The 11286-nt window shown below is 46.1% G+C and overlaps 1 protein-coding gene across 1 annotated transcript; it reads left to right on the top strand.

Annotated features, from left to right (window-relative positions):
• Window positions 1–243: 243 nt before the first annotated feature.
• Window positions 244–9270, top strand: LOC132591676 (oocyte zinc finger protein XlCOF6-like). The gene is made up of 2 exons (XM_060271135.1): window positions 244–560; window positions 3721–9270. The coding sequence occupies exon 2, from the start codon at window positions 3816–3818 to the stop codon at window positions 5472–5474; it is 1659 nt and encodes a 552-aa protein (XP_060127118.1). The 5' UTR covers window positions 244–560; window positions 3721–3815; the 3' UTR covers window positions 5475–9270.
• The last annotated feature ends 2016 nt before the right edge of the window (window positions 9271–11286 follow it).

Below are 11286 nucleotides of genomic sequence, written 5' to 3'. Positions count from 1 at the left end.
CTTCAGATACACTAGATACACTTTTCTAGTGTATCTGAAGAAGTGTGCATGCACACGAAAGCTCATGCCAAAATATAAACTTAGTTGGTCTTTAAGGTGCTACTGAAGGAATTTTTTTATATAGAGGAGGGTGAAAGGTTGTTTTCTGCTGCTCCAGAGAAGCGGACATGGAGCAATGGATTCAAACTACAAGAAAGAAGATTCCACCTCAACATTAGGAGCTGGTTTCAGTTGCCGGCAGGGGAGGAGACGCCCCTCCCTGGAGAAGACTCGGGGGGGGGGCGGTGTATGTGAAGCTTGCACAGCTGGACAACTCTCTGCTCGGGCCTCCCCCCTCTCCCACCCTCATTTCGACAGGGCTGCTCTTGTTCGTAGCTCTATGGGCAGACGCATTCGGAAAGGAACCCGAAGCACTTCGGGAATGTCCAAGCCGAAGGGGAGGGGGAGGGGGGAGGAGCCCCTCCCTCCGAGGGGGCGCGTCCTTGGAGAGCCCCCAGGAAAGGAAATCGGAAGAGAATAGCGGACGAGGGAAGCGGAGGGCCAGAAAGGAGGACAAAGAGGTAATGCTGGAGGGCGGGGAAGGGGGAGAAAGAAAGGGGGCAGAGACCCCCCCCCTTCCTGGGCGCTATCTGCAGAGGCCCCGATCCATGCAATCCGGCTGCAGAGGAGGGGGGAAAGGTGCTAAATCTATGTATATATTGTGGGGGGCGGGAGAGAGATAAAGATGCGCTTTTCCTCCCCCTGAATCTGCAAACAGGGCAGCTGGGAAGGGAGGGCAGGATTTGGGGCGAGGGGGGGTGAAAGGAAAGTAGGGGAGTTCCCCCCTTCCTTCTGTGGATCAGGCGAGGGGGGGTGCGCCTCGCGCCCGTGGAGATCCCCCAGCCCTTTATATTACAGGAAAGGAAATCGGAAGAGAATAGCGGACGAGGGAAGCGGAGGGCCAGAAAGGAGGACAAAGAGGGGGCGATGGGCAGGGAGAGAAAGGGGGTAGAGACCCCCCCCAAGAACAACTCCCTTCCTGGGCGCTATCTGCAGAGGCCCTGATCTATGCAATCCGCCCCCCCCCCAAAAAAAATCAGAGATCAGCCTTCCCACCATTTCCTATGGGAAATGCAGCGGGGGGGGTTCGGGGGGGGCCTTTCTGCAAAGGGAGCACCGGCAGGGTTTGCATTGCAAGGTCTCATTTGCAGCGCAAGGAGACGCTCAGCTGCCAAGAGACGCTCAGCTGCCAAGAGATGCTCAGCTCCCCTGCCCCCCCCCCCCGGGCGCCTTTGAGGGAATAGAAATGGGAGGCCTGCCAAGGGGGTTCCCACGAGGACCCCCATCCCCAAGCAGGGCTGGGACTTGAAGCGAGGCCTCCATTCCGCGCCCCTCTGCGTGTTCTGGCAAGAATCCCTGGGATGCCGCGATCCTGGCTCCACGCAGGTGCCGAGGCAAGGCTTGGTGGGTCCCTTTTGTCTAGAGATGGGGAGACCACTGAAGGGTTAAAGGGGGAGAGAGAGGCCTGGAAGGGGCCCTCCCTCTCCCTCCTCTCCCCCCTCCTTGCTCACCTGGCGAGGCCCCTCCGGATGGAGAGGTGGGGGCGCTTGGGAGAGATTTGGCATTAAGGCTGAGCCGGCCAGGGGGGCCTCTGGGCAAAGGGGAGACTGGGAGGGGTGAAGGGCAGAGGAAGTTGGGGGGCTGAGGGAGGAAGGAAAGCACCCCTGGGGGAGGAATCAAAGCCAGCATTGGCAGGAGGTGGGAAAAGAAAGAGAGAGAGAGACTTGGGGGCTGCCTGCCTTGACTTCTCCCTCCTGCCCAGAAATCTCCTTTGAGTAGACCAGGGAGAGATCCCTGAACAGGAGGCCTGATCCACCCACCCTCTTCTTCCTTGAAGCTCAGTCCTTGCCCTGCCAGAAGTCCCAGGTCAGCTCCTGCATGGGGCGCTGGGGGCTGTTATAGGGAGTCTAACCGTTGGGGGAAAGAGGAAAGGGAGGAAGCCCCCTTTATGATTTCCGCCCTTTGAGGCTTCTGTCTTGGCAACTACAGTCTCACCCACATGCCTGTGTTTCTCTGGAGAAGCATCTAAAGGGTTCCTACCCTTTAGAATTATGGTGCTTTTTGAATTATGGTGCTGGAGGAGACTCTTGAGAGTCCCATGGACTGCTAGAAGATCAAACCTATCCATTCTTAAGGAAATCAGCCCTGAGTGCTCCCTGGAAGGACAGATCGTGAAGCTGAGGCTCCAATACTTTGGCCACCTCATGAGAAGAGAAGAATCCTTGGAAAAGACCCTGATGTTGGGAAAGATTGAGGGCACTAGGAGAAGGGGACGACAGAGGACAAGATGGTTGGACAGTGTTCTCGAAGCTACGAACATGAGTTTGACCAAACTGCGGGAGGCAGTGCAAGACAGGAGTGCCTGGCGTGCTATGGTCCATGGGGTCACGAAGAGTCGGACACGACTAAACGACTAAACAACAACAACAACCCAGAGATACCTGTGCCCAACTTCTTCTTAAATCTGTGGGATTTAACCGATTGGGAAGATTGTTATGGAAATGGTTGGGCTTCCTCCCACCCCCCAGCCTCTGTAATTATTACTACAATTGTTATTTTTATTTATTTATTGAATCTATTAGTAGCTTTCTCCTGCCCAGGGCAGCCCAAAGTGACTTCAACCAGTAGTAGTACTAGTAGTAGTTGTTGTTGTTATGCTCCACGGTGAGACTCCTAGGTCTTCTTTGTCACATTTCCTGTATTTGGGGGGGTGGCAGAGAGAAGGCTGTTCTCAGGGCCTGCTCCACCGTGAGGGAGACTGAGGCTGCCCCCTCAGGCAGCAGATGCAGAGAGGGGCAAGGAGGGGACTGAGCTGAGTGCCATTTGGCCTGCCCTGATTTCACCCTCTATCCTCTCATCCAGTGGAAGGTGCTGTCCCATTGCCAGTGTCCTCGACACAATGCAGCAGCCTCAGGAAGTCAATGGTGCAGGATGATTTGGGAATGTGTGCAGTTGGACTATATTAGGAAGATGTTGGAGATCATGGAAGGAGGAGGAAATGAAATACAGATATTCAGCATTTTCAGAAGAGGGGGAAGATGGCGAAAGTGTGTCCCACCAGATAAGACTCCCATCATCCCTGGCCATGGGCCATCCTTACTTTGGCAGGTGGTATTTTGTGTCCAACCACATCTGGAGGGTCAGAGATGCCTCACCTCAGCATAGAAGGTTCCTCTAGGGAAGCATTTCTCAACCTTGGATCCTCGCATGCACATGGAAGCTCAAACCAATGACAAACTTACTTGGTCTCTAAGGAGCTACTGGAAGGAATTTTTCTATTTTATTTTTATCTAGACCCTAAAACTACAAATCCAATGTGCCCACACTCGGCAGGGGTGGGGGATTATTGTTCAGAGGATAAAGAATTTCATGGTGAACTTAGGACCCTGATGAATAGTGGGCAGGTTCATGGACATAGAGCAGCTCCCTTTCCTGTGAGAAACCTCATTATTTAAAAAATAAATTCCACAGTTCAACCGTATTCTAAGATAATGCTGCTCCTTAACGTTGATTAAGGGTTAGGAAAGCTTGTTGTAGCATTAGCATTATTTAGCATTATTTCATTTGCCTTTCCTAAAAATTTAGAACATATGGAGGACAGGTCATGAGATAATGTACGAGATTTTAAAATACAAGAAGGTGCTAATTGATGTGTGTAATATACCTTTGTTCTCTTCCTAGAAATCAAATAGGGTCCGTCCCCACCCCCACCCCCGTCGAAAGAAGACAATGGAGAAGGCAGTCAAAATTATGGTGGGCCATGTCCAATAGGAATAATGAAGAAATCATTTAAATACATGGAGTGTGAAAAGAGAAAGGAGAAACAATTTGAAAGTATGGAGTGTGGGAAGAGCTTCAATGGCAGTGGAACACTAAGAAAACATCAACAGACTCACACAGGAGAGAAACCATTTAAATGCATGGAGTGTGGAAAGAGCTTCAGTCAGAGTGGAAAACTTACAATTCATCATCGAACTCACACTGGGGAGAAACCATTTAAATGCATAGAGTGTGGAAAGAGCTTCAGTCAGAGTGGAAACCTTAGAATTCATCAACTGAGTCACACAGGAGAGAAACCATTTAAATGCATGGAGTGCGGAAAGAGCTTCTGTCAGAGTGGAGACCTTAAAATTCATCAACGGACTCACACAGCGGAGAAACCCTTTAAATGCATGGAGTGTGGAAAGAGCTTCAGTCAGAATGGACACCTTAGAATTCATCAACGGACTCACACAGGGGAGAAACCATTTAAATGCACGGAGTGTGGAAAGAGCTTCAGTCACAGTGGAACATTAAGAATTCATCAACGACGTCACACGGGGGAGAAACCATTTAAATGCATGGAGTGTGGAAAAAGCTTCACTGAGAGTGGAAAACTTAGAAATCATCAACGGGAACACACTGGGGAGAAACCATTTAAATGCATGGAGTGTGGAAAGAGCTTCAGTCACAGTGGAACATTAAGAATTCATCAACGAAGTCACACGGGGGAGAAACCATTTCAATGCATGGAGTGTGGAAAGAGCTTCAGTCAGAGTGGAGACCTTAGAATTCATCAACGGACTCACACAGGAGAGAAACCATTTAAATGCATGGAGTGTGGAAAGAGCTTCAGTCAGAGTGGAGACCTTAGAATTCATCAACGGACTCACACAGGAGAGAAACCATTTAAATGCATGGAGTGTGGAAAGAGCTTCAGTCACAGTGGAACATTAAGAATTCATCAACGAAGTCACACGGGGGAGAAACCATTTCAATGCATGGAGTGTGGAAAGAGCTTCACTGAGAGTGGAAAACTTAGAATTCATCAATGGACTCACACAGGAGAGAAGCCATTTAAATGCATGGAATGTGGAAAGAGCTTCACTATTATTGGAAACCTTAGAAGACATCAACGGGAACACACTGGGGAGAAACCATTTAAATGTATGGAGTGCGGAAAGAGCTACAGTCACAGTGGGGGCCTTAGAACCCATCAACGGAGTCACACAGGAGAGAAACCATTTGAATGTATGGAGTGTGGGAAGAGCTACAGTCATAGTGGGGGCCTTAGAACCCATCAACGGACTCACACTGGTGAGAAACCATTTAAATGCATGGAGTGTGGAAAGAGCTTCACTGAGAGTGGAAAACTTAGAATTCATCAAAGGACTCACAGTGGGGAGAAACCATTTAATTGTACCGAGTGTGGAAAGAGCTTCAGTAGGAGTGGAGACCTTAGAATTCATCAAGGGATTCACACGGGGCATAAACCATTTAAATGCATGAATTGTGAAAAGAGCTTCAGTGGGAGTGGAGACCTTAGAAGACATCAACGGACTCACACGGGGGAGAAACCATTTCAATGTATGGAGTGTGGAAAGAGCTTCAGTCAGAGTGGACGTCTTACAAAACATCAACAAATTCATACTGGGGAGAAACCATCAAAGTCCTAGGGAAGTGGATAGAGGTTCAGTTGTAGTGGAAGTCTTACAAACCACCTAAAGACTCTGAGGCGTAAGAGCTGTAAGAGTGGAAACTCTACAAGCCATGAATTAACTCAAAGAAGGGAAATGGTTTAAATAGAAGGATTGTGGGTTGAACCTATTTCTCTCTTTTTGTGTGTGTAATATAATCTTTATTGGTTTCCCAAACTTCATACTTCCCATATAGATTACATTACATTGTACATTTGTAGCTTCCTTATATGAGCTGACTTCCCTTCTTCTTCTGACTTCTTCATGTCGCTTTTAAATTATTTGCATAGTCTTTGTTCGTCTTGTGCACTATTGTTTGTTTACAGACTTATCTATTAATTGTAAGTAGATAACCCTTTCTATATATACAAATCTTGTCTATCTTACTATTTGTGGATACATTTAATTATTTTGATTACCTTGTAGTTCATGCTGTCATTATTACTGTTAATCCAATAAAAATATTTATATGCACATTATGAGGTTTAATTCAATTCTACTGGTTTCTCTATTTCACACAAATCTTTTCTATATTGATATATATATCACAGATTTTTCCCATTCTTTTTGAAATGTTTCATCGATCGCCCTGTTGTCGGATTTTCCCCATTAATTTAGCCAGTTCTGTGTACTCCAATACCTTCTGTTGCCAATCTTCCACCGTTGGCACTTGTTGTTTCCACATCTGAGCTAGCAATAGTCTCGCCGCAGTTGTAGCATATGGGAACAGTTTTTGATTAATCTTCGCAATATCTTCTCCAACCATTCCTAACAAGAATGCTTCCGTTTTTTTTCTGGAATGTGTATATAAGAATATTCTTTAATTAATTGTATGTAATCTCCCAGTAAGTTTTCACCTTGTTGCATAAGCACCACACGTGGAAAAAATACCTTCTTTCACCCCACATTTCCAACCATTTTTGTTTCCTGTTTTATACATCCTTATTAGTTTGGTTGGAGTGAGGTGCCATCTATACATCATTTTAAATAGAATTTCTATTAACAATGTACATGCCATGAATTTTAACCCTGTGTTCCATAATTTTGACCATTTTTCATATTCAATATTATGACCTACATCCATTGCCCATTTGGTCATAACATCCTTAATTTCTTCATCTTTTGTATGGCATTTGAGTAAAAACTCATAGATTTTAGACAATGTTTTTATATTGTTTTGTAATACTGCCATTTCTAGTATTAATTTTGTGTGTTCGAAACCTCTTGGTTTTTTTATCTTTTAAAATGATATCATTCATTTGATGGTACACCATCCAGCTTGTTAGCTTGTCCTTTAATTCCTCATATGGCCTGATCTTAATTGTGTTATTTTCTTCCACCAGCATGTCTCTGTAAGTTAACCATTCTCCCTCCATATTTCATTTTTTTACTGAAAAGGGTTCCTGGGGTGACAACCACCATAGTGTTTTCCTTTTAAACCAATCCTGGTATCTCGTACATACCTCATACAAAGGTCTTTTTATAATATGGTTTAGAAAGTCTCGATGTACTCTGGCCTTGTCTTACCAAAGGTATGCATGCCACCCATATCTGTTTCAAAACCCCTCCAAATCTAATATATCCGTATTTCCAATCTAAACCATTCTTTCAGCCATGTTATACATGCCGCTTCATAATATATTTTGAGATCCGGCAATGAGAAGCCACCCCTTTCCCTTTTATCCGTCAGTAGTTTTAATTTTATTCTAGGTTTCTTCCCCTGCCACACAAACCTAGAAATTGTTTTCTGGCATTCTCCAAACTGGCCGAATCCAGTAATAATTGGGATGGTTTGGAATAGGAAGAGCATCTTGGGTAGGACACTCATCTTGATCATGACTATTCTCCCCCAGAAGGACAATTTCAATCTATTCCATATTTCCAAATTTGTTTTTACTTCCTTCCATGTTAATGTATAAAGGTAAAGGGACCTCTGACCATTAGGTCCAGTCGTGACCGACTCTGGGGTTGTGGCGCTCATCTCGCATTATTGGCCAAGGGAGCTGCCATACAGCTTCCAGGTCATGTGGCCAGGGTACCTATTTACCTACTTGCACTTTGACGTGCTTTCGAACTGCTAGATAGGCAAAAGCTGGGACCGAACAACAGGCGCTCACCCCATTGCGGGGATTCAAAACGCCAACCTTCTGATCAGCAAGCCCTAGGCTCTGCGGTTTAACCCACAGCGCCACCCGCGTCCCTAATGTTAATGTATAATTATCCTTAAATAAATTTGTATTTTTCAGGGACAGCCAGACAGCCAGATACTTTATTTTCTTTGCCACTGTTATTCCCATTTCACTCTTTAACTGATCTGATTGTTCTGCCTTCATATTTTTCACCATCATTTTTGTTTTATTTTTATTAGTAACTAGCTGTACCCAGCCTCATGTTGCTGTAGCTCATTCTGTTAAATTGAAAAGAAAGAAAAGAGATTGTGGATGTTTGTAAGATTTTTAATATCATAATACTTGTTGGTAGACAATATTTTTTGTTGTTCTATTGTCTGTGAAGATGTATAGATTTTCTGGTTTGCCAACTCTGGAGCACCCAACATCAGCTTGGGAGTTGGCCACCCCTGCTATAAGGGATCATTCCTGCTAAATCAAGGCATATATACCACCTTCATGTATCTGGTGTTACACAGATCCTGAAGCTTCTCCTTGGTAAAATGAGTTAAAACAATTTTAAAATGTGTAAAGGTTGGCACACTGCAGAGTAGCAGGTGGAATAAGGAAATGTGGTCATAAATTGATCTAATCTAAATATTGGACTACGCAATAGTGTGATCTATTAGAAAGCATAAAATGCACGAGAATCCTCCATTGGGGTGTGAGCAATAAGACACTACTATACATTAAACATAAAAGCAATTACACACAAAAATTGGGTCTCCCCCCCCCCTTTGTGGAAATCACATACTGTCAATGTGTCTGCATAATATCACAAAACATAATAATAATTATATCAGTTGCATATCTTGAGGCAATTGTGATCTTGAGACAATTCTTGCTGCTTTTACATATCTTTTCGATCCTAGGGCACAGAGTCCTGAGGTCAAAAGGAGAGAAAATGTCCTTACAATTCAACTGTTCAACAACCCCCCCCCCTTTTGTCCCCAAGTCATTTATGGGAAACAATGGCTGTGGCCCTTCTGATGCTGTTGGGCTGTAGGTTCATTATCCAGTCTTCAGAAATAATCATTTGAAGAGATAGCCTGCAGAAGGACAAGGGTGTTTGGGACTAAAAGACACAGGAGGGAGGGGGGGAACCAAAAAGGGAGAGTATCCTGTGTATTTCCATAATATTATCACATTTCCAAACAATTATTACTGTTCTTATCTGTTCTTATCTGCTCAGTTTACTTTACTTTACCTAGTCCCCCCCCCCAAAAAAAATATTTTACAGGAAATTACAGGAAAGACTGAATTAGACATTACATCCACATGTAAAGAAAGAAAAGGGTAGAAATACAATATTTTATATGTGTGTGTGTTTGTGTGTGTGTGTGTGTGTGTGTGTGTAAAATATGCATGGACGATGACTTTTATCCAACACCACTTGACCGATTGCGTTGAAATTTGAACATTCCATTCCAATATGTGTTTGCATAAACTTAGATTACACAGATGTCACACCTGTCACAGGTAGCAATGTGATTTTGTGTAAAAATAATAGCACCCTCCAGTGGGCGTCAAAGGAACAGACGTCATTTGTGTAGTACCACCCCACACCCCACACACCCCTCCTCCTCCTACCTCGGCACTACCCACCCCCTACTCCTCCTCCTCCTACCTCACCAGGCCGGGCCCCGAAGCCACCGCTGCCAAAGCCGCCACCACCAATGCTGCCTCCAGGACCAGGCCAGGCCCTAAAGCCACCTCCGCTGATGGCACAAGAGGCAGGCCGGGCCTTGCCGCTGCTGCTGCCGGCGCCTCAAGAGCCAGGCTGGGCCCCAAAGCCAGCTCTGATGATGACACCACAGGCAGGCCGGGCCCTGCCGCCGCCGCCGCCGCCACCTTCAGACCCAGACCGGGCCCACAACTTTGAAATGTCAACTTTCTCTTTCCTTTCTTCTCAATTTAACGTACTGAGCCACCCGGCCATGCGTTGCTGTGGCTCAGTCATGGCCCCCGTTTCCCAGGAGATGTGGATGACGTAACGACACCCCTCTCCCTATTGCTCCCTGGGAGTGATGTCATCTCCCCCCCCCAAGCCACATCAACCTCCACCCCGTACATACCGTATTTACATTTTGGGGTGGTTCTGGGCAGTTCGCCCGGCGGATCCCGATGGGTGAGGGCTGTGGTTCAGTCAGGGCCCCCGTTTCCCAGGAGAGGTGGATGACGTAACGACACCCCTCTCTCTGTTGCCCCCGGCAAATGATGTCATCTCCCCCCACACACACACCACGTTAACCTCCACCCCGACCCCTCTCCCTTTCCCCCCTCACATACTGTATTTACATTTTGGGGAGGTTCTGGCGGATCCTCCAGCGGATCCCGGTGGGTGTAGGAGGTGGGCCGCAGGCAAGTGACGTCATCTTCCCCCCATGCCACGTCACAGAGACTGTATTTTCAACCTATTTTCAACCATCAAAGCATCCTCAAGTGTTGCCTGCTTCCCCCCCCATCCATATCTACCCTACATGTCTCCTGAATTTTTTCCATATTAGTCTCATCCATTTTCCCTCATTTTTCCTCACTTCCTTGCTTCAAGTCATTCACCGCTTTTGTTACCAATGTTGTTGTTGTTGTTTAGTCGTTTAGTCGTGTCCGACTCTTCGTGACCCCATGGACCATAGCACGCCAGGCACTCCTGTCTTGCACTGCCTCCCGCAGTTTGGTCAAACTCATGTTCGTAGCTTCGAGAACACTGTCCAACCATCTCGTCCTCTGTCGTCCCCTTCTCCTAGTGCCCTCAATCTTTCCCAACATCAGGGTCTTTTCCAAGGATTCTTCTCTTCTCATGAGGTGGCCAAAGTATTGGAGCCTCAGCTTCACGATCTGTCCTTCCAGGGAGCACTCAGGGCTGATTTCCTTCAGAATGGATAGGTTTGATCTTCTTGCAGTCCACGGGACTCTCAAGAGTCTCCTCCAGCACCATAATTCAAAAGCATCAATTCTTCGGCGATCAGCCTTCTTTATGGTCCAGCTCTCACTTCCATACATCACTACTGGGAAAACCATAGCTTTAACTATACGGACCTTTGTCGGCAAGGTGATGTCTCTGCTTTTTAAGATGCTGTTTAGGTTTGTCATTGCTTTTCTCCCAAGAAGCAGGCGTCTTTTAATTTCGTGACTGCTGTCACCATCTGCAGTGATCAAGGAGCCCAAGAAGGTGAAATCTCTCACTGCCTCCATTTCTTCCCCTTCTATTTGCCAGGAGGTGATGGGACCAGTGGCCATGATCTTGGTTTTTTTGATGTTGAGCTTCAGACCATATTTTGCGCTCTCCTCTTTCACCCTCATTAAAAGGTTCTTTAATTCCTCCTCGCTTTCTGCCATCAAGGTTGTGTCATCTGCATATCTGAGGTTGTTGATATTTCTTCCAGCAATCTTAATTCCGGCTTGGGATTCATCTAGTCCAGCCTTTCGCATGATGAATTCTGCATATAAGTTAAATAAGCAGGGAGACAATATACAACCTTGTCGTACTCCTTTCCCAATTTTTGAACCACTCAGTTGTTCCATATCCAGTTCTGACTGTAGCTTCTTGTCCCACATAGAGATTTCTCAGGAGACAGATGAGGTGATCGGGCACTCCCATTTCTTTAAGAACTTGCCATAGT

Source organism: Zootoca vivipara, chromosome 2 (genome assembly GCF_963506605.1).
Source record: "Zootoca vivipara chromosome 2, rZooViv1.1, whole genome shotgun sequence".
Classification (NCBI taxonomy): Eukaryota; Metazoa; Chordata; class Lepidosauria; order Squamata; family Lacertidae; genus Zootoca; species Zootoca vivipara.
This window is presented reverse-complemented; position numbering and strand designations above follow the sequence as displayed.